This window comes from Parasteatoda tepidariorum, chromosome 5, assembly GCF_043381705.1.
Source record: "Parasteatoda tepidariorum isolate YZ-2023 chromosome 5, CAS_Ptep_4.0, whole genome shotgun sequence".
Classification (NCBI taxonomy): Eukaryota; Metazoa; Arthropoda; class Arachnida; order Araneae; family Theridiidae; genus Parasteatoda; species Parasteatoda tepidariorum.
The window spans coordinates 32,128,572-32,153,622 of NC_092208.1; the positions used below are offsets into that span (position 1 = coordinate 32,128,572).

At 26.7% G+C, this 25,051-nt stretch overlaps 1 protein-coding gene across 1 annotated transcript in view; it reads right to left on the minus strand.

Moving 5' to 3' along the window:
- LOC107444172 (kinesin heavy chain) overlaps positions 1-25,051 on the minus strand; it is a 53,324-nt gene that overhangs the window by 14,057 nt on the left and 14,216 nt on the right. Inside the window, exons 2-18 of the mRNA XM_043042751.2 lie at positions 21,063-21,150; positions 19,200-19,273; positions 19,010-19,114; positions 16,994-17,042; positions 16,859-16,914; positions 15,763-15,850; positions 15,506-15,630; positions 15,253-15,357; positions 13,736-13,884; positions 12,371-12,519; positions 10,586-10,839; positions 8,849-9,055; positions 7,411-7,560; positions 5,418-5,513; positions 1,372-1,467; positions 372-489; positions 89-263 (exon numbers count right to left, since the gene is read on the minus strand). Coding sequence (XP_042898685.1) covers positions 89-263; positions 372-489; positions 1,372-1,467; positions 5,418-5,513; positions 7,411-7,560; positions 8,849-9,055; positions 10,586-10,839; positions 12,371-12,519; positions 13,736-13,884; positions 15,253-15,357; positions 15,506-15,630; positions 15,763-15,850; positions 16,859-16,914; positions 16,994-17,042; positions 19,010-19,114; positions 19,200-19,273; positions 21,063-21,150 — 2,084 coding nt within the window. The remainder of the gene's footprint in view (positions 1-88; positions 264-371; positions 490-1,371; positions 1,468-5,417; positions 5,514-7,410; positions 7,561-8,848; positions 9,056-10,585; positions 10,840-12,370; positions 12,520-13,735; positions 13,885-15,252; positions 15,358-15,505; positions 15,631-15,762; positions 15,851-16,858; positions 16,915-16,993; positions 17,043-19,009; positions 19,115-19,199; positions 19,274-21,062; positions 21,151-25,051) is intronic.

Consider the following 25,051-nt stretch of genomic DNA (forward strand, 5'->3'; position numbering starts at 1 on the left):
TTTTTTTAAAAAAAATTGACAATTTTTTTAAAGAAAATATTCAATACTAAATATGATTTCTAGCTTTACAATTCAGAATGAAACATACTCTTTTAGCTGATCAATCTGTGAATTTTTCTCTGCAATTTCATCTCTTAGTTGGGCTAGTTGTTTTTGATGAGCTTCCCTGTGTTTTTCTATCTGCTGTTCCAAAGCCTCTTTCATCTTTTCAGCACTGTCTTTTTCCTTCTGCTTTTCTTTTGATGCCATAATATGCATCTCCTCTGCAACATTTATAAAATTTTAAGCACAAATTTTTAAGAGCATTATGTTCAGTAAAGTTTTGAATAAAGTAAATATTAATATGAATAAATAATAATTCTCCCTCTTACTTGCTGATTTCAGTTTAGCACACTCTTCATTAAGGGCATCTACTTCTTCTTCTAAACTTCTTTTTTTATTTTCGTTATCACGAATGGTTTCTTGCAATGATTTCATTTTCGCTTCATACTGTCAACATAAAAATAAAATCTAAGTAAGCATTAATGAAATAACTACTTATTATTTGTAATGTAATACACATTTAGATATTAAGTAGAAAATTTCATATAAGATAAATGATATCTATATGATGTTTATTCATTACAATATTTTATATGGCTTCTCTATAAATTATAATTTTTCTACCAATGCTGCTGTACATAATTATATTTTTAACTTTCATTTGCTTAATTATTTAGCTCTGCGTAATAATACTAATAAACATTTTTAAAATCTATCTAACATTCTCACATAAATTTCTTAAGAAAATACATTAGTTTAAAAATTCATTCAACAGATACAACATTTTTACTTCAAAAAATTTTAAACACAGTTTCAAAATAATTTATTCTTAGAGTATGGAAACTACTATCTGACTTCTTACTAAAACAGGATTTTAAATATTATTTTAGATAAGAAAGGAGCTTTATTTTTCTGGTTAAATTTTATAAATAATAAAAAAATATTGATTTCGTTTTTTTTTTTTCTTTCTTTCCTAGCTATATCTCACATAATTGAAAATTAAATAATATTTAGATGCAGATTTCCTACCCAAAAAAGCATTGTAAATTCCCAGCCTTTATTTAAATATTCATAATCTCTAATATATTACTTGAAGTTAAAAGAATAACGATTTATAACGATTTCCTGAAAATAGTTAAGTACAACATTAACATGCTTTTCTGATAAAATCAAACCCTTACTGTTTAGTAGGGAAAAAATAGACAAAGACAAGATATTGTACAAAAATTAGTAAATAAATAAATAAAAAAACCAAATAAAGAAATATATAGTTTCTCATATTAAGACAACTTCTTAAACAATACTCACAACATTTTGAAACATTTTTACCTGATTTATAAGAAGTCTACATTCTGCAAGATCCTTCTCATATGTTTCAACTTTTTTATTGCTGTCAACCTGAGAACTTTCCAATTGACTGCATCTCTAAATTAGATAAAGCAATTTATAAATAGATGACAAGATATTCAATGGTCTTAAAACAGATAATAATTATAAATATTAGTAAGGAAATTATCTAATTCAATACTGAAACAAAAATAACAACTAAACTAAAAAAAATGAAATAAGTTTGACAAAACAACCAAATCCAACTAAAGTTCTCGATTATTTGAGGTTTGGTTATTAGAGTTTTCTATAAATCAGTAGAGAAAACTTCATTCAAGCCAAAAAACAATAACCAGCACATTCCCAAGACCAAGTTTGCCTTAAAAACTTAGAGGAACTAAATTGTTATGGGATCTGTGCAATGCTTTTATTATTGGACATCACAAGTTCAATTCAACCAATGGATCAAAGTACTTGAGAGCTTTAAAAAAAAAGTGCAGATTTCTAAAGATCATGAAAATTAAGGAAACCATTGCAGGAGCTGGGGAAAATTTTCTGTACCAGATATTTAACCTCTAACACCACAGCACCTTAGCTAATGTTCAATATTTTAGTATAATTCAATAACAAAAATTTACTTTTATGCTTCTTCCCATTTAATAACATTCTGATTCCTAAAAATTGGTCCTGGCTATTAAACACTTTCAAGTTCATCAGAAAATTTCAATTTTTGAAATTGATAGAAAATACAAATGGAACATTTTCAATCCTTATGGTGTCAAACACATAATAAATAACCAACATAGTTGCCAACATGGATAGGAAAAAATTCAGCAGATTTTGCGAAATAACATAAATTGCATGAGAAATGTTGTCTAATGCATTAAATATTACACACACAGGGAATTTTAGGAATTTTTTATAGTCATTATTGAAATCGTAAAACCGTAATATTTTCCAGTTATGATTGATATCAAATGAACTTGAAATGTCATGTATTATGTTTACTTATAATTTTAAATAGTAAAAGGCATTTAATTCATTAAAAGATTTTTTAATTAATTTAAAAAAGGACTTCTGAATAAAAATTAAATGAATATTTTTGAACAAAAAGAGTTTTAAACTGATTATAGTAAATGAGGCTCGCTGCATTATGGATTGGTAATACTTACATATTCAAGCAAGCAATAATCTGTNCAATCTGTGAATTTTTCTCTGCAATTTCATCTCTTAGTTGGGCTAGTTGTTTTTGATGAGCTTCCCTGTGTTTTTCTATCTGCTGTTCCAAAGCCTCTTTCATCTTTTCAGCACTGTCTTTTTCCTTCTGCTTTTCTTTTGATGCCATAATATGCATCTCCTCTGCAACATTTATAAAATTTTAAGCACAAATTTTTAAGAGCATTATGTTCAGTAAAGTTTTGAATAAAGTAAATATTAATATGAATAAATAATAATTCTCCCTCTTACTTGCTGATTTCAGTTTAGCACACTCTTCATTAAGGGCATCTACTTCTTCTTCTAAACTTCTTTTTTTATTTTCGTTATCACGAATGGTTTCTTGCAATGATTTCATTTTCGCTTCATACTGTCAACATAAAAATAAAATCTAAGTAAGCATTAATGAAATAACTACTTATTATTTGTAATGTAATACACATTTAGATATTTTTAAGTAGAAAATTTCATATAAGATAAATGATATCTATATGATGTTTATTCATTACAATATTTTATATGGCTTCTCCATAAATTATAATTTTTCTACCAATGCTGCTGTACATAATTATATTTTTCCCTTTCATTTGTTATTTAGCTCTGCGTAATAATACTAATAAATATTTTTAAAATCTATGCAACATTGTCCAAAAAATTTCTGAAGAAAATACATTTGCTTACAAATTTATTCAACAGATACAACATTTTTACTTTAAAAAATTTGAAACACAGTTTCGAAATAATTTATTCTTAGATTATGGAAAACTACTAACTGACTTCTAACTAAAACTGGATTTTAAATAATGATTTTATCTTTTTCCAGGCTACATATTTTAAATAATTGAAAAATAAATAGTATTTGTTTACAGATTCCTTGCCTAAAAAATGCATTGTAAATTCCCAACCTCTATTTAATTATTCATAATTTCTGACATTCTATTTGAAGTTATTATTAAAGAATTATTGGAAAAAAAAAAGATTGATAATGATTTCCTGAATATGGTTAAACACAACATTAATATGCTTTTTTGGCAAAATCTAGCCCTTACTGTTTAATAGAGAAGAAATAGACAAAGATAAGCTACTGTACAAAAATTAGTTAAGTATATATATATACAGTCACTCATATTAACACAACTTTTTGAACAATACCTTGAAACATTTTTACCTGATTTATAAGAAGTCTACATTCTGCAAGATCCTTTTCATAAGTTTCAACTTTTTTATTGCTGTCAACCTGAGAACTTTCCAATTGACTGCATCTCTAAATTAGATAAAGTAATTTATAATTAGCTGATAACATATTCAATGGTATTAAAACAGATAATACTTATATTTGTAAGAAAATTATCTAGTTCAATAATAAAACAAAAATATAAATTAAACTAAAAAATGAAATGATTTTGACAAAACCAAATCCAACTATAGTTGAGACTTGATTATTCGAAGCTTGGTTATTAAAGTTTTCTATATAAATCGGTAGAGAAAACTTCATTTAAGCATTTAAACAATAACCAGCTTGTTTGCCTAAAAACTTAGAGGAACTAAATTGGGATGGGATCGGTACAATGTTTTGACTATTGGACATCACAAGTTGAATTCAACCAATGGATCAAAGTACTAGAGAGCTTTAAAAAAAAATTGCAGATTTCTAAAAGTCATGGAAATTAAGAAAACCATTGCAGGAGCTTTGAAACATTTTCCGTGCCAGATATCTAACCTCTATCACCACAGCACCTTAGCTGACATCCAATATTTTAATATGATTCAATAAAAAATGAAAACTTACTTTTATGCTACTTCCCATTTCATAATATGCTAGTTCTTAAAAATTGGTCCTGGCTACTAAACATTTTTATGTTCATCAAAAAATTTTGAGTTTTGAAACTGATACGAAATACAAATGGAACATTTTCAATCCTTCCCATGGTGTCAAACACATAATAATAACCAACATAGCTGCCAACATGGATAGGAAAAAAAACCAGCAGACTTTACGAAATAATATAAATGTCATGATAATTATTGCTTAATGTATTAAATATTATACACATAGGGAATTTTAGGAATTTTTATAATCATCAAAATAGAAAAACGGAAATATTTTCCAATTATGATTGACATCAAATGAACCTGAAATGTTACGTATTATGCTTACTCATAATTTCAAATAGTAGGCATTTAATTCATAAAAGATAGTTAAAAGATTTTTTAATTAATTTAAGAAGAAAGTTCTGAATTTAAAAAAAGGGAACATTTTTGAACAATAAGAGTTTTAAACTGATTACTATAAATGACGCTCTTTGCATTATGAAGAAGTAATACTTATTTAAATATTCAAGCAAGCAATAATCTGTGCAAAATTTCTATTCTAATAGGTATTCTGTTAGGAAACTACTCAATTTTAGGAAATTTTCTAAAATGTATAAAAACTAGAAGAATTTTTATTAAACCAATGAAAAACTGGCAAAATCAAGTAGTTTACTGGAAAATCCAGTAGAGTTGGCAGCTATGAACCAATAAATATTGGTTAAAATTTGTAAATTTTTGGTTAAATAAGGTTCCATTTAGAATCCTCCTGTAAACAGGCACCATTCAATTTGCACTAAGAGAAACAAATAAACTCATTGTCCTTCAAACAAGAAATTAATTCACATGAATTAATTTTATACCAAAAAAAAAAATGACTACTATATTTCTACAATTAAAAATGTTACTAAGTTTGGTACTTATTTAGAAAAATATTTATGTGCAAATTTTTTCAATTGCAAAATAAAACACATTGAACCTTTGCTTAAAATTGGAATATTATAAACAAAAAATAAATAGCTTACAGATGAAAGAGCTTTCACTTCTGATTTCATTTTGCTGATATAAAGGCGAACAACCGTAAATTCTTCATCAACTTTTCCTGACAATTCTCCAGCCGCCTAGAAAATATAAATGAGCTTGAGAATAAACATGTTAACATAACTGTAACTTAGCTAAATTATTAAAATTAGCAGATAAGTAAGGTTAAACCTTCGAATTTGAAGAAAATATAAAAAATTTAATACAGATTTTTGTTCGCTAATTTTATTGCAATGTCCATGCCTGCCAACAAGCAAATAACTTACATAACAGTTTAATAAATATCGCTAATAACTTGTGCATGCCAGATAAACACAGATAGGCACTTTTGCAAAGTAAGCAATCAGTCTATTTTAACTAAAAATATTAGCCATTAGATAGTTAGAGATAAATTTATTTACCAAACATATGCATATAAATACAGAGGCATATAAAAATGCTTGAGTTATGCAAAGTTCATCTTAACAACATTAAAAATAAAGTATGCTATAAAAGTGAATTTTATTTACTTTAACATAAGAAATAAATTTATGCTAAAATTATTAAATTGATTAATAAGTTGGAAAATATTATGATAAACTAGAAAGTCAAAAGAAGACTGCATGTATGATGGGCTTGAGACAATATAATAACATACCATATTTTGAAACTGTTTATTAAAAAAAATCTTGTGATAAAAATAAGAAGGCTTTGGTCTATTTAAAATGATATCAAGTGGAAATTCCAAAAATTTGAAAAGTCTAATCAAGAAACAACCCTAGCAAAAATTTTATCTGGGCTAGGGTTCAAAATTGGCTCAGTATTAGTCCTATAAGAACATGCACCGTGGTACCAATATTGGGATGTCTAGATTTTTCAATATTGGCCCAGAATGGCCTATATAGGGCCTACATTAGCCAATATAGAACCTATATTAGCTAAATAATGGATATAAAATATCGGGTGAATCAGACAATTCGACATAGGGCCAATATCGGAAAAATAACGGCTCTTTATACCCCTATTGGGTCAAGATTCATGCACATTGATGATGCTATTTTGCTGCTAGGGAATACAAAGGATTAGTTAGATGTAAAAATGACAACCTTTAGAATGTGGCTTATCACTATGTCACTATAAATAATAATTTAAATTTTTTTTTTTTTTTAATTTGGTAATTTTCTTAGAATCAAACTTCATATTTACCAAAATTGTGGGAAACATTTTGACTTTAAGATCAAATTTTAACATCATAAATGGGAAACTTTAGGGAAATAAATCCCTTCAAATGATCCACAAAAGAATTGAAGAGAGTTAACTGGATGTAAAGACTACATATCAAGGATTAGAGTGGATAATTTGTTTTAATTATATGGAATGTTTCAAAACGAATTCAATTTTTAAATGACTTAAGCATGAAATATCATCCAATATTATCCGAATTATCTAAATTTCAAATTATTCACATTTGGAATAAAAGAGTTCACTGTATAGCAAGCATTACCATGGCTGACTCTTCTTCAACATTTTAATTATCTAGATTATATATATTGTGATAAACCTAAGTCAAATTAACACACTTAGCGTTTAACATCAGAATTTTCTCAGTACACAACATTTTTTTCTTGAATGATAAGAAGGAAAAAAATTCTTTCTGAAATCATTTTTGAAAACTACCAACCACAATCTGTTCTCTAAGCTTTAACATGACTTTATTTAACTGTGCACACTTGTATTTTTTATGCACTCTAGTTTAGTTGCTTGAAACATCTTGCACTAATGTAGTGCACACATGCCTATTTTATTTTAGGATCTAATCTAAAGATGCTTCCAAACCATTAGTACAACATTAACAATAAAATAAAACAAAAATGTATAATATAAAAGAAATAAAAATGCTAAAAAAATATAAATTATAACTAGATCTTTGTAGAGATCAAGTAAGAAATTACTTAAATCATATTTAAAAAGTAAAATCACTTTCACAACAGAACTTACCCTTGTATCAGACACATTCCCACCTAAAACAACACCTATTTCACCCAAATCTTTCAGCAAATTCGTCAGCATCTCCGTCATTCTTTTCTTTTGATGCATAGTGTTATCCTTCAGTTGTTGCAATTCATTCATGGTATTGTTAAGATTTGACTAAAAGAGAAAATTCAATGACTTCATTAATAAATCTCAAATAATATTTAAACACTAAAAATTATACATCAGATTTACTCTTAAAGGATAATTATAGTCAAATAAAACTTTAACTTGCTTATTACAAGCATTGATCTGTCGAGAATAAATGAGGAAATTTTTAATTATAGTAGCTTGTTTATTTGGTGATAAAAATCACTTATTAAATAAGCTTTGTTATAACAAGCCAAGGATGAAAAATTTCTAAAACAGTGGGAAAAAATCACTAAGGAGAAATAGGTTTCTTTCAAGCCAAACTTTTTGAGAAGAAAAATAGAATATTAACATAATTTTTTAAACAATTTATAATTGTAATCTTGTTTGAATGATAGTAATAATTTTTAAGCTAATTAATAATTTCAAAGGCAGAAATTAAAATAAAAAGCAAAGTAGAAAAAAAAAGTGATACATTCTTATGAAATTAAACAATTGTGATTTGGTTCAATACTTTACAAAGGAGTATAGAAAAATCTCTTTTTATAATTATTTATAGAACTGTTAAAATATATAAAAAAGTTTATTACTACAATTAAATTAACAAATCCCATATTATACATACACTATTTATATTATACACACACTATATATAATCAAATGATTTTACTGAGTCTCAATGATATGTAGATTTTAAAATACTGATCTATCATAAAAATTTGATAATGTAAAATTGTTAATTTAGTTTATTTTTCATAAAATGACTGAATTCTCAAAATAGTAATATGCCATGTAATAATATTTTCTATGATGATGAACCTCTGAATTATTGTGTCATTTTATCAATAATTTGATTTTCTCTGATAATTCTCCTAATTCCCCACCTGTGACAACCTAATATACTAAAATAAAACTATAAATTTGAGATTTGGATAACAAAACTGACTATAGAAAACTCAGTTTAATAATAAAAACTTATTATTACAAATATTACTTTGAATAATCTCTAAAAAAAGATACAATCAAAAATTTAAATTGCCAGCACATTACCTCACTCTTTATCAATCTCTGTATTTTCTGATGTTTTTAGTTTTTATGCATTTTGAAAAAAGTGTCAGATAGAAATTTTTTGGCAATGTGGTTATTTTTCAACAAAAAATTACTTTACTTGAGAAAAAAGAAAAAAACTTAGAAAAAGAGAGAAAATAGTAAGAAAAAGAAAATTTGCTCACAAGCAATTTTGATAAAACTTTAAAGAAATTTCAGAAATAAAAATTGCACCAATTTTAAAAAATAAAATGCTTAAGTGACTTACCAATTTCTGGCTATGGTCTTCGCTAAGCTGCTCAAACTCGCGACTCTTGCTGTCGACTTCTTGACACTTCTGATCATAATTGACAGCAAGTTCTTCCAATGCTTGAAGAACCTCTTTGACTTCTTCTTTAGCAGACTCATTTTCTTGCTGAAGTCTATTCATCTCGTGTTGTAAAAGCTCATAATCTTTGCGATTTGCAGTAATCAACTGTAAAAAAATACAATTAAATTAAAGAGTTCATTAAATAAAAAAGACATTTATTGAGTTCTGTTGGACAAGAAAATCATTCAATCAAACATTTTCTTGATTTGCATTTTCAGCCATCATTGTTTATCTTGGCTACCGTGGTTTTTCTTGTTTTGTTTATCACTTTAATTTTATGAGGAAACATTTACATAGGCAACTTTGTGTTTTATTTTCCTCATTTGTGTTTCACGATTCTTAAGAATGGATGTCTGTTGAGTGTTCGAAGCATTCAAAGTTTTCCCACCTTTATAATTTTTCAAACTAATCAAGCTTTCCCATTATGAAGTATAGTTTTCTCTATCACTTTCACAAGTAACAAGGAATGGATAAAGAAAAGTGACTTAAGGTTGAATAAATCTAACCTCATTAACATTAAAATTGAATATAAATACTTTTGCTGACAATAATTTAGATTTCTAGTTTAAAAAATAAACTACATGTAAATTTGTTTTAATGAATTCTATTGTGTATTTCGTGATCGTGTAATAATGTGAAAAACTGAGGAAACACTTTCTTTTTTTCAGTGCAGAGTAGAATTTTGGTTAACGGAATCAGCTTTATAGAATGAAAACCTACAACCGATACAATCATATTAAATAGCAGGCACTATATAATCTAATTTTGTATATAAACTTGATTTCCCTCCCCCATGTGATCACAATTATAAACTAGGTTTATAAGACTTGTATATGAAAAATTAAATGAAAATATTGTTAGGATAAGTAAAGTTTAAGTCATTATATGATAGACAATTACTGCATATTTGTGGTTTTGAGAAATAATTTTATTTTCAAACATATTTTTAATAAAATTTGGTTATAATCAAACAGCATAATTTTTTATCTGACAAAAATGACATACTCGAACATATATTTGATTATTTTAGAAGTTACAAGCTAGCAAAAATCTCAAAGAGTTAAAAAAATTCTCAGAATTAAAAATTTGTTAATAGTTTGAAATTTTTTGAAACTGAATTTGCATGAACATATTCAAAATTTAATTCTTTAAAAATATAGATATTTCAAAAATTATCTATCTGTAAGCCAATTAAAAAAAACTACTACTGGTGCAGAATAGCTTAAGAGCAAACTTATTTAAATTTGAAATGTAATTAAAGTTAGCGACATAATCTTTCAAAAATATATAAATGTCTTCTAAATTAAACTCCAGTTAATACAAGCACAGTATAGGACTTCTAAATCCAGAATGCTCAGAACTGCTAATATTTCTGATTTCTTAAATTTCTGGACTTCAGAGTCAAGACTCAAATTCATTCAATCACATCAATAACAGAATAATTGAATGTAACTATTTTCTGGATTTTGTGTATGAACTCAACTTTATTCAATAACATCAAAAGCAGAATTATTCCTACTATTGTTTTTTAGTTCAATAACAAAATTATTATTAAATATATCTACAGCTAGCAATTAAATTTCAAGGCGTCTAAATTTGGGATTCAATATTGCAACATTTTAAAAGAAATGCTACCTCTTCTTGTTCAGCTAATTGCTCTTTTAGTTTTTCTACTTCTTGACTCTGCCTAGCTATTTCATCATCTTTTTCATCCATTTGACTGTAAAGACGTATACGTTCCTCTTCAAACTTAGCCCTTTCAGCATTGCCAACTGGCTCAGCAGACACTTGTTGAGGGATGTTAGTCACCGATGAAGTATCACTCAATGATAAGGTACTAACATCAAGATCTTTAGAAAGCAGCTGCTCATCTTGTGGCACAGATTCACCTAAAAAGAAATAAAGACATTTCAGCATTTTTTTTTACTTTTAATAAGTTTCTAAATACAATATATACACAGTAAGACTTGTAGGTTGTGAGAACTCATTTAACAAGATCCTGGGTGCAATGAGAAATTTAAAAAATTTATTAACAGAGTCTGTTGCGATAATAAGTGGTTTTATTGTGAAGAAAATGCACTTCACAGCATGTTCAGACCCGTTGGAATTGTTGTGCTTCAGATGTATCCGAACATCTGAAGAGTAAGGAAAGGCATTTCCTGGATACTCATTTTTGTCACAGATACAAAACATTGTTCCATAAAACAAAATGGATGTTTTGAGTGAAACTCTGGCAACTAGAATAGAAACTATTCTTATGATAAACAGCCTATGGTTATTGTTTACTGGATTAATTTTTAAAAAGGTCAAGTACAGGAAGAGAGAAGGCGATGAACAGACATCACTGATGAGATTGTGACTTCTGTGACCATGGATTGACAAATCCTGGTCGTCTAAGGGGCTAGAAAAATCTCCTTGGCGACTAACTTTTATAACATTATTCTGCTACTTATGTTTGGACTATTTAAATAGAATTCATCAGGAAAAAAAGTCTAAACTGATCATTTCTTTGCCACGAAATTATATCAATTGATAAAAATAGTATTTTAATGATAAAACTCAAAGGCAATGTTAATGTATACATTAAAAGAAACATTAATTTATATACAGCATTAGTGCTTTTTTTTCATAATTAGCTTTATTAAATTTGTTTAATTTAATATTTAACTTTTTTACATCAAAAAGACACAGATATGACTCGTAAAACTAAAAAAGTGTCAAGTATGTCCATAAGAAGATATTTTTTTACTTTGCAGTAAAATAATAACCTTACAATAATTCGAAATGATGGCTCCTAAGAATTTTTCCGGCTCTTAAAATATTACATATTTTGTCAGTCCCTGCCAGTGACTGAACTCTTGAACTCAAATTGTTGTTAGAGTATTCATTCAATGGCATTGATATGCATTCCAAAACGTCCGAAATCATGGAAAATGGCAACTTCACCTTGGCAACACGCCATTACACCACCTGCATATTGACCACTTTATTAGCAGATTTACAAACGCCAACAGTTTTTATAGCCATCTAGCAGTTTTGGCCTGTTCTCCCCAACCTTGTTTCTGTGCTTAAAAACTCTATATACATAACATTAAACTAAGATTTTTGAGAAGAAAAAAATTATGCAATAAGCACCAGTTCTGAAATTAAAAAACTGACATTCTGGAGTTACTAATTTAAAAACCTAATAATTTTGCTAATTTTCACAATAACAGTTACTTATTGAAGATTAAATTTTATAAAAGATACTTGGTTTATAAAGTTAGTCACCTATTTTGAGCCACAATTAAAAATAGGCTTAATAAACCTAAGTATAATGCTTACTACTGATTACAATTAACTTTTTTTTTTTTAAAAAAGAAAGTGTAAATATACAACGATCAAAGATATTTTTAATTAAATATAAATTAAATAACATACCATTTCGCCACCTGTTAAGTTCTGCTTCAGCTTGGGACAACTGAGCTTTGAGTTTAGTAACTTTTTCTTTTTCTTTCTCCCACCTTCTTTTCCACTCCTCTGCAGTTAATTCTTCGTTGACTATGACAGTGTTCTTTATAGTTTTCGCTCTACAAAAAACACAATAATTCAAAAACAGATTCAGATTTTTGAAAAATTTTATTTAGACAATCAGCCTTATCAGTTAACTACCTCGTATCTAGTTTAGAGTTTGCCTTATCATAAAAATAATTTAATTCAAAAATTATTTTAATGATACTATTTCACCGATTTGGAAGAGGAAGATTTGATTGCATAGTAAAAAGTGGTAGCTGAATTTCCCAACAACCTAAGGTATAAATAAATAATAAAGTATCAAAATACAAAAGTTTCAGAGCACTGGTGAAAATTTTTTTTATAAACCTTTCCTGATTATGCATCACTAAATAATTTATTTTCCAATGAACCTCTTATAAATTAAAGACTTAATATACATATATTATTTGAAATTTTATAACACAGTAATTTGTTATTTGAAACAGTAATATATTATTTGAAATTTTAATACAGCCTTTAATCTACAAGGAAGTAAAATATAGAAAAGCTATTTCTTGTGTGGGGTTGGGGTCACTACATAAGTTTAGCTGAATGGCAGAAAAACCAGTTCAAATATTATAAGTTTATAGCATTTTATTAAGTTCTAGTTACCTTTTGTTCAAAACAGGTATATATACAAAATCATGGCATAAATATTGCAAATTATCAGTTGCAAATAGTACTGACAAGCAAATGTGCCAATTTAAAACAGTCAAAAGAATACTAATTCATGTCAAATCATGTAATAATCTAATAAGCATTCACGACAATATTGAATACGAAAAAGTGTGAATGAAGCTGAACAATATAAAAAGAGAACATATAATGCTACATTAACAGACATAGAATAGTTTCATTTCTTTAATGATGAGTGCTCCTTCAGTATTGAAACACAGAATGAAAGAAAAAATAGGAAATAAAACCCTCTGTCTTTCTACACCAAAGAAGGTTCTTTATTTGAGAACAGAAACTATAGCATGTCTATCTATGTTACCTTAGTTGTGCTGTTTTCACACTCATATATATAGCACAAAGTCAAACCATTCTTTACTAAAATAAATTAGTGTTAATAATCATAAAATTAAAAAATTATATTCAACAATCTACAACAATTACAAGAATGTTGAAAAAATATATAATTTAAATAAAGAGTATTAAAAATGTTTTATATAGTTCATTAAATTTTTTGAAAGTTTAAAAAAAAAAAAAAATTTAAATATTTTTTTAACAAAGTTCAAAATAAATTCTTACCTACGACCAAATTCCAATGTAGATTTAGTTTCAGATTCATTATAGGAGGCTGGAGAACAGCAAATGATAATGGTAGTTCTAGAGTTACCACCCAAACTCTCTTGTAATATTCGGGTAAGTTTACTATCTCGATATGGTATATGAGATTTCTACAAAGCAAAAAAGTATGTTTAGAATATGTATAGTTAAAGAAAATGTTACTTCATAGATATATTGCATTTGCCAAATCTTTATAATTTAAATATTTTACTAGTTTTTTACTGCCTATGGTAATACACAACAATCATCTTATTAATGATTTCTGTGAAGCATTTATAAAAGAAATATGTTACCTAATACTAAAACATAAAATAAACATTAAGTTTCCTTCAGATAATTTTGTTTAGATATAAATTAAATATATTTTAAAAGAAGGAAAAGAAATGAAATCTGAAGGGGGAAAAAAGGAAGGTTCACAGAGTTTGCAATTACTCAAAGTATTTTCTACATACATTTTTAAACTTGTTTCAATGTAAGAATAAAATATTTATAAGTGTAACTATTTCATTAATTGGTTGAATTGCATATATGAGGGAAGTGATTGCACTGCACTAAACACAAACATTATAGAAAAAAAATGATGTTAAAAATTTAGCCTGATGCATGTAACAGGAAGAAAGAAAATCCCTAGAATATCTCAAACATGGTACTAGGAATACAATGAATTGTATTGCTGATGGACAAATTCCAAAGGTGTAGATTTTTTGTCGCCAAATTTAGTCCCAAGGCAAAATACAATATACACTTAATACATAGTTTGTAATTAAATTGCTATATTTCCAAAAAAATTACCTTGAAATATAATTTTAAGTTTTTTAAAGTCATAAATTAAGTTTTCTAAAGTCAAAAATTCCACATGAAGTAAATCTTAAGGTATGAACTATCATAATAATACTTAAGCCTTCTATTTCATTTAGTTTCTGAATACATTATAAAATTTTTATTTTAAAATGAATAAAATCTGAATAGTTGTTACATGCTATATACACCTTAACAATAAACATTACAGGTTTCACTTTCGTACACATTTAAGCATAATTTTAAGAAAAATTTAATTCAAAGGAATGCCTACAACTTCACCTTTAATTTTTAAAAAGATTTTCTTTGCTATGCTGGCTTAGGAAATGTTGTATGAAGAAAGTATTTTAAGATAAATGAAAGTAATACAAATTTTAAATAATTTTATAAGTAGAATCTTAATAACTGCATTGTTACATTATACAGATTTAATGGTAATACAGGATAAAATTTGTAAAAATGACAATTTCTCAAACACTTTAAAAACACTATAGAACTTAAATTTAAAGATCCAAATGAAAAAATATATAGACTTGATAATGAAAACACAAATAATTGCCCAATATTGATTAAGTTAAAATTGAAAAATTAAAATTTTTTGGATACATTGACTTGGGCTGAGTAGTTGTCAAAATTACATCTTTAATTTTTATTAATAAAAAACATTCAAATAAACTAACATTGCCATCTGCAAGTGCTGATATCACATTTCCCAGAGCTGACAATGATTTGTTTATGTTTTTTGCTTCATCAAGCACCATGCCTTCAGCTCCAGTTTTGCTGACCTAAAAAAAGTTATTATTTAATAAATAGAATAACAAACATTTCACTCTTTCAATAAAAAAAATAATAAAAAAATACATATCGCTCATAGAATAAATACACATGTAGAGAATGAAATCTGGGACATTTATAAAGAGAAAGATGAGTCACCTTTTCACTACCAGCTAAATCTACTAAGTACAATTTGCCACTGAGTTTCTTTTGATTTTCAAGATTTTCTTGTTTTACATTAATGAGGAAGACACTGTGGCTACGAGAACTGTGCTCATTCATGTCTATAAAGAAATACATTTATAATATTAAAAGCTTATAGTTTTTTAAAAGTAAATGTTTTCATAGGACCAAGAACTTATAGTACTAACAATATTATATAAAATTATCAATTTATATAATATTGATTAACTTACTTGTTACAGCAATATGCCTGTTTGATTTTCCTTCATCAATTACTTCCATTACTTCTTCAGGGCTAGTGACGAATCTTTCTGTTGCTCCCTAAAGGAATGAAGAGTTTATAAGAACTTGAACGAATATTTTTTATGAAACAATTTGCGCTAAAATTTACCCAAATTCATTAAGCAATTAAAAATATTAAATAAATTTAAAATACAAAGTTTGAGTTTAAAAAGAGGCACAAATTGATAGGAATAAAAAAATTTCCAGTATTTCTCATTTTTGCCTATAAGTACAGAATCATTTTTCAGCACTATTTTTTAATCATTAATCCTCTCCATGCATATCAATTAAATAAAGATTTTATCCTTTCTTCCTCCCTGTAAAGCTTACATTTTATCAAAACAAGTACATTAAAACTGCCCAAAAGTTATTTTTCTTTTTCTTTACCACACCAATAATTTAAATTGAAAGACAAGTTGGCTCTTAAAATAACTATCTTTTTAGTTATCTGGATTGCCTGGTATTCGAAAGGTGAAGCAGCTCATAGTTTGAAAAATAACTCATTAGCATAAAAATAAAACTGCATAACCCCAAATTTTTTTCGTCAAAAGTGAAATTCAGCAGAAATATTTCTGATTGCTAAAAATAAAATTATTTTTAGTATTTTTAATGAGTTAGAATCAATGCAGAAAAGAATATATAAACAAAATATCGAAAAATTTCAAACTAATCACTTTCATTCTTGCGAAAAATGAAAATTATCACCAAATACGAAAGTTTGAAGGCATCACAAATCTACAAAGTACTCAATGCAGAAAAAAATTTCAGTATATTTGTAAATAAAAACCTTAAATCTTAAGATAAGCAACAAAAAATAAATTTAAAAAATGATTAAATAATTAATGGTTAAGGTTAAGTGAGGTAAGGTTCTGATGTTTTCAATAATTAATCAATTACTTAAAAAATAATTATAACAACTAATTAGAAAGAAACTCAGATAATACTGACTCTATTTTATTAAAACATGTTAAAACTTGATAATTAATAAAAAAAATATTACAGATAAGAGAAAAATATATCTAATACAATTATAAATTAAAAACTCACCTTAACATAAGGTACTCTGTTTTTGTCTTCATGTACAGACAAATTAGTTTTTGAAACTAGAGAAAAAAAACAACTAATTAAAACATTGAAATAAGTATGTAAAATATGCCCACAATAATTTTATAAATATCTTACCATCTAAGAGATCTCTGATTTTGTCCAGGTAAATTTCAAAATATGATACCTGTAATAAATAATTCCAAAGGTATTAAAGCATTTAAAAATGAACAATTTAAATTTAATTATAATTGAAATACACATACAATCTAACCTCATCAACTTGTGCAATATTGGTATCACAAATTTTTAATATGTCTAACAAAAAAATTTCTTTTTCAATACTTAAGTCAGTTATTCTATTTTTATTTTTAATATTTTCCTCATTATTATAATAGAGTATTTTTTACTTAAGACTCAAGGAGGCAAAATAAAATTAAAAAAACTTTGTGAGGATGTTACATTCTTTTCCTCAGCGAGAATATAATACATCGGAACCAGTTTATCTCAAAATTTCTAAAAATTTTCTGCATTAACAAATCACATTCCATATTTATTTCAAAAAAATTTTTTCCAATAAACCGTGAAATTTTGAAAAACAGTGTATACTACAGAAATCAATGCCTTGGACAAATTTATTTGAAAGAAAAAGAATATTATCATTTTATAGATAGTAGTGCATACATAACAACTAGCAGGGTCTGAAAAATATCTAAATTGAATTCTTGCCTGCAAACATCACCTCAAAATTGCAATCAATGGATTAAAGAACATTAAGTTGATATGTAAGATATTAAATTGATAAGATAAGATATTATAAGTTAAGAGATATAAGATATTAAGTTGATAAGATAAGCTACAATAAGTTAAGAGATATTATAAGATATTAAATTGAGAGCAAATAACATAAGGCCCACCCAAGCTTGCAGATGCTGTCAATGAAAGAAAGATGACTCTCCCCAAGATAAATGTGTCATTAAAATGAGGGATTACACAGGATGAAATGTGACACAGAAGATTGTTTAAAATTGTTATAGATTTTTAATTGGATGCAAAGCGGTCCAGCTGAGAGGATGTTTTAAGATAATCAACAAAATAGGTAATAATAATAGCTATTGATTATCATTAATATTTTGAACTTAGTAGAATATAACTATGATTTTTTATATTTTTAAAAATTTCAATTTTTTTTATTTCAATTTACATTTATTATCTGATTCAACGTGCACGCGGCTGCACTTCAAGCAATTCATACACCCAGCAGCTCTAGAACTTTAACCAGTGATAATTGCTTTAATCTTCTCCACTGGTTTGCCAGCAAAAATAAGACTGCAGTTTTCCAATGGATTCCAGCCAGCTGTGGAAAAAAGGGTCTCCTGGTAAAAAAGGGATCTCTGTCCTCCAGAGATCTAAATCCAGACTTCCTTTTAATAATGTCTAATAAAGAACATCTTCAGGGACTCTTTCGAAAATCGCAATTCCAATAAGATGAACAGATTCTCTATGTCCCTCAGTGGCCTGGGATGAAATCTGTCACCATGTTTCATCTGATATCTCGACACAATTGCCTGAATAAACATCCAACTCATTTATTTAGTCCTCGGACATCAATCTGGAAAGACTACAGGACTGCTCGCTTTCATCTATAAATTTATTGTTATCTTCTCCATTTTTTATTGTCTTTTGATGTGCCATTGGAAATACATTTTTAACTTTATAGATATTTGTTATATATTTAATTGTTGAACCTAATACAAATTATGAAAAAATGTTCAACTTTTGCCACTTCTAAAACATAAATTCTTTGCAGTCATATGGTAGCTCTCAACCACAAATTTCAATTGAGTAGACAACAAAATATGATCAAGTAAGTTTAATTAAAGCCACTTATTTCTTTCTAAGACTGCACTTTGAGTGAAAAACTTAGGAGAAACTGGTCAGTTATACAAGCAGCCAAGTTAAATACAAAACTGTAGGACAAATAAATATTTTTGAAAAGGTTGATAGTAACTTTAACTAAGACATATAAATTATATACATATTTTTATTTCCTTATCAATTTTAATTAAATTATAAATATAGAATAAAATAACAAATATATAATTAATAATTATCGCATACATTGCAATCAAAAAAAATTTTTAATTGACTTACTTTTATATGGAATTCTATATTTTCATCCATAGAATATATATGATTGAAAATGTCATTAACAATCCTTGGAATAATACCTTGATTTACAGAATCGGTAAGATCCCCCTAAAAATATACACATTATTTAAAATAGTTTAAAACAATGAAAAGAGTTAATGTCTAATTGAAAAAAATTTCTAAAACTACTTACTTCCATAGTATGAGTTTTACCACTGGATGTCTGACCATAGGCAAAAATAGTACCATTGTATCCCATGAGTACATCTAAAGATAAAAACAGATAATAAAAGATATAAAACTTTTTTTGCAACCAGAAACTATAATAAAAGTAAAATAAAAAATTAAAAGAAAGGATTTTTAATGAAAACTATTTTGGGTGCAGCAAATTTCAGAAAGTAAAAATATTTTTGTTTAAATGCTAATTTGCAGAGCGAAAAGCAGCAATTTTATTATTATATAATTTAATACAACTTTCTTAAACAATAGGATTGACATATCACATTGCTGATAGACCAACAAGTCAACAAAAAAAAATTTATATCTTGGAATAATGTAATGTTCATAACCTTACTAAAACTAATCAGTGATAACCAGAGACATTTAAAGATTCAAATGACTAATACTTGACCTCAATCTTTATTAACCCAAATATTTAAAGTTTTATATGCCTACTTTTATGTAATTTTGAAAGTGAACAAGCATCTTTTTTTCAGTAACAGTCTTAGAAATATTATAAAATAATCATCTAAAAAAGGATTTGAAAAAAAAAAGAAAAAATAAAAGATAGAAGATATGAGTAAGAATATCAGGACAGTTTTATGATACAAAAATGATTTTACTATTACTTATGAGATTCAATAAATTGGCTTTGAGAAAGTTTTATAAACTGGTACCTATTTTTTTTTTTATTTTTTTTTTTTTTTTTTTTTTTTTTTTTTNTTGTTTTCTTTTTTTTTTTTTTTTTTTTAGAAATCTTCTCATTTAGGCTAAGTCTAGTGCTACTGCTAGACCTTGGAAACTATGAGTCCTTAGGACCCAAGAATTCTGAAATTCTGAGACCTTTCTTAAAAGTTTCTTAGTCCTTATTTAAAATAATTCAAATCTTTACAATAAAAATATATATACAAAATAAATACTTTATGATTAGGAAAAAAATTGTGATTATTAAATGATGCAGTATTATCTACAAAGAATTAAAATCAAAATTTCTCTACATCAATTCAACACAAAATTATTTTCATTTACTTCTTTTAACTACTTTTAATAAAAATAAAAATTTACAGAGAAGTTTATGTATACAGTGAAGTTGACCAGTTATGGTGCATTGTTGTGGTCAACTTATATAGATGGATAAGTCATTTTTTTAAAATCATTCCTATATCATTGAAATGTATTCATGTGACCATTAAAAATATCGATGAATGTAATTCAATGTTTTTAAGAAGACAAAATTTAATACAGCATTAAAATTAAATTAAATACCAGAATAAAAAATTTTTATGCAAACATAATATTAAATTGATTTGTTAAAAAAATACACATACATATCTAATTTTTCAGCATGCCAGTCATTTATTATAAAGAATTTCTTAGTACACAAGAACCAAATACAAATAGGAAACTTAATTTTAAATTCATTTTGTCATACAAATCAGAGTAATTTGTTGTCCTTTTCAAAACACACACAAGTTCTTTACATTTTCCCTATGTGGTCAACTCACAAAGGAGTTTCTAAAGGTTTAGATAAATTTTTAATTATTTTACTGAATCAGAGAAACTCTAATACTTTAACCTAATAGCATATAAATATTTCTAAAAAGTTTTTTTTTTTTTTTTTTTTTTTTTGTCAACTTACGATTTAGAATAGCATTCTATAACAAATAGACAAATTTGATTTGTTTTGCTAGTTAGATATATTGTCAAGTTGCAAAGGCCTTACTACCTTTCATTAAATGGAATAAATTTGATTATTGACAATAGAAGTGAACTCAGACAAGTGGTCAAGAAGAATAAGGGATATTAGTCATCAATAAGAGAAATAAATGAGGCTCACCTTTGACAATAGCTTTAGCTGCTTCATTATATACTTTTTCTTGTGTAGCATTAGGTTTGAAAATTTTATCAAACATATAAAGTTTGCCCTAAAATAAAACAAAGAGAAATAAACTATCATCATCAGTACAGTTATATCAAGTAGGTATTGTACATTTAAGAGAAAATAAATAGTTGCATTTATGACTGAAAAAAAAGTAAAAAATTGACCATGAATACTCCAATTCTGTGGTTTTAAATTTTTCCAGCTGTGCAACACTTAAATAATAAACCTTCTTTCAGCAGAACCACAACTTTATAAATAAAGTTTAAGGTAATTAATTGTGAGTGCTTTAACATTTCAAAGACTATATTTAAAATATTTAATTAAAGGAATGAAAATTTTTGATCGTTTTATCATTAATAATCTTAAATTTCTAGGTTTTATGTCGTAAAGTTAAATTTGCAGTCCTTGTGCTATATCTAGTTTAGTAATGAATTAGTTTCTGTGTATAGATATAAGTTTAAAAGGATTAAACTATGATGAATTATGGTTTACTTCAAAATTAAAAATACAGCTATAAATATTGTAAATGGTTATTCTTTATTAAAGAGTTTAGTTATTTTGATTCGAAAAGCATAATAAGAAATATAAATGGAATATTAAATGCTTTTTTTTTCTTTTCTTGTTCTTTCATAATTTGTTCAATATATTATTAGCAGAAATTTTATATTTTCTTTTAAAAATACCATTTCTATTTCATTGAATAAATTATGAATTATAGGTTTGACCTAAATATAATTAGAGGTTTCAAAACTTATCGCTAATCATAAAAATTGCTAATTCGCAGAACTCTACTAACTATTCCAGGAACTATAGGTATGGTTTCACGGAACACCATTTGGGTACTGCTGCTTTACTGTAACTCAGTGGGACCCAGGGGTTTGAAAAAACCAGAATTTTAAAAAATAATAATAATCAACCCAGTCGGGTCTTTCTTTGGGGGGGGGGAGTTAAGATATTACCTAGTTTAATACTTTTTAGGTTTAAATTTTAATTCAAAAGAGAATAATTCTAGCTAAAGAGAAAACTTTCATGGGAAAATAACTAAGTAATGAATTAAAATAGAAAATAGCTTAATTTTAATGTTGTATCATCTTTTCATGCTGTTATTAATAAAAGGCTCTCAAGTTAATTCCTTCTTTGGCTAGAAATAAAAGCATAATATTGAGAGCAAAAAAAATATGCTGTTTTCTGTTTTATTTATTTGTTTTTAAATACTTAAGCTATTAGTTAAGTATTTAAAATTAGTTTTGCTGTGAATTCAATAATTAATAACGTGAATACATAAATTGATTTATTAAATAAAAGTCGTATTAAATAAAATTTAACTTTTATTAATTAAAAATATATACTGTAAACCGGGGCGAGTCTACCCATCCAGGGGCGAGACTACCCATTTTAGTTTTATTTAATTTTAACTATTTTAAATTGCAAATAAAAAAATTTTTACCGACGGAGGACTTAGTTCAGACTCTAAGGAAGATGGCGCTGTAGTAGTTTGATCCGTTTTTATTTATTTAGTGTCTTTTTAACCGACCTGTTCAAACGTCTTAAACTTATCTAAGACTAAGATTACATTAATTTTATATGAAAAAAAAAAAACAAAAAGAATGTAAGTTTTGCTGTTGTAAACAAAAAGCCAGAATTCGCGGGGCGAGTCTACCCATTCGTATTTAGTTTTAATAAAGCATAATAATATAATTTAGAACTTTGTTTATATTAAAATTAAGTCATTTTAAATGAATTTGAGTATATTATTTTAATTCTGCATTGATAAATTTATCATTAATAAGAAAATTTATAGGTTAAATATAAATGTAAATATAAAANTACAGTAGGGAACCGATTATCCGGAACGATCGGGACCATCGCTATTCCGGATAACTGATTTTTCCGGTTTTCTGAATCGCTTCAAAAAGCCGTTTTTTTATTGTTAAACCCAACTGAAGAAAAAATATTTGGAAATAATCTTAAAAAGAAGAAAAATGATGAAGTAATATACTAATAATTATTTCCAAAATGATGGTAGGTAAACAATTTTTCAAAAAAGAAAGAAAAATCCTAAAATCTTAAGAGGAAAAAAAAAATTTTTTTTTTAAATGGCGGGAAAATTTATCGAATTTTGTTCCGGTTTTTTGGTTTTCCGGTTTTCTGATTTCCGGATAACGGGTTCTGTACTGTATATGCTTATTGTATTTGTATTTGAAAACTTATTTATTAAGAAATTAAAAGAAAGACAAAGTTATTCCAGCCTGTTCTCTGCACCTGTTCTTAAACAAATAAACATTAAGGCTCAAATTATTGCTTAAAAAAGGTGATTTTTCTTCATGTTGAATCAAGAAAAATCATTATATTAATCCCAAGTTAATACATTAAGTTTTGAAAGTGGGGTTATGTATATTTGTGCATTATGTATTAATATTTATAAGTCAAATAAAAAATAATTGTTATAAGGGCAGATTTTGATTATGTTTATAAAAAAAAATCCAAAAAAACTCATTTGTGCCCAGAATATATAGGGTTTTATTTAGTGAGTTTTTTTTTTAAAATAGACCACCAGGGTGAGTGGGTGGGTCAAAAATCTTGGGGACCATGATAAAAAGCTTTGTGAAAATCACTGCAGGGCTTTAAACCTCCCCACGATCGCTATCGCTCACCAAATTTAAGTTCATTTCATATTAAATTATATTAGAGACCATGTCCCTTGCTTGCCAACAGTAAATTAACGGTATCAGTGGATGATAATCCACCTATACCGTAAATTCAGCTCAGACCACAATGCGATCTGGCATGGATTACCGATTAAGCGGCAGAAAATAAAGATATAGAATGGAACAAAAATTCATTCATTAAAGCATAACGCGAGTTTGCAATTTAATTGTGCTCGAAAACCAATTAGAAATTTAAACAAAGTAAGACGTATTTCATCTTCTGTTAAAATAGGCGTCTTGTTATTTGAAACGAAAGCCCAGCGGCGAAAGTTAAAGATGGGAAAATCATTTCAATATTTTAAGCACTTGATTGCAATCATATTTAAGATAAATTTAATTACAATTGATTCAATAATAATAATTTTAAATATCAAAATTTATTACTTTAATAATATCTGATGAAGAGTTAACTTGAAACAATTACAAACCATCAAGAATTAATTGATAAATTTTCTAATTTTTTCCCCTTATTTAAATGAAGGCAGAGTGTTAAAAAACCGTAGAAGGAAAAAAGAATGTTATTTTTTAATTAAAAATTAAAAGAATTGGTTTTTTTAATACACCTGCAAGTGACGTCATCGTATATAAATCGTTGCATTCGTCGATTCAAAAGCCAATCAGATTCGACACACACGCTTGACATCGCATGCAGGTATCCAATTAAACAATTAAATCTGATTTAAATCACATGGTTAGGCATAATCATTTATTCAAATTGTAAGAACCCAATATTCCAGGATTGTACACAAATTACAAAAACAAAAACTTATGTTTCAAAAAAAGGCCATTTATCTTTCTCCTAAGAGTACGTAGCCACAACAAATTAGAATTTCACCGAGAATGGTACTTCCTTTACATCGAAAACTCGCCAATAAACTATTTAATTACGCCAAAACATGAGAAGTTTGTTTATTTTTAAAGTAAAGAGGACGAGGCTGCAAAAAGTCACCGTCCTTCTGCCGTCTACTCATACTAGTTTTTGTTTAACAAAAAATAATCTTTATTTTTGACATATAAAAACTCAAAAAGTAATAATTAAATAACCAGGAACCCTTACTGTATTTCCACCACCCCAAATTGTCGGGTATTGCGCAAAGGGGGGGGGGGGGGAGACTACAAAAATAAAATTTTGGCCAACGTGAATTAGAATCAAACACCTTTCAAATAAAAGCTACACGTGTTGCACATCACGGTTGTTGTAATTTTTTACTTTCTCTTATTCAGCATCGAACGTTT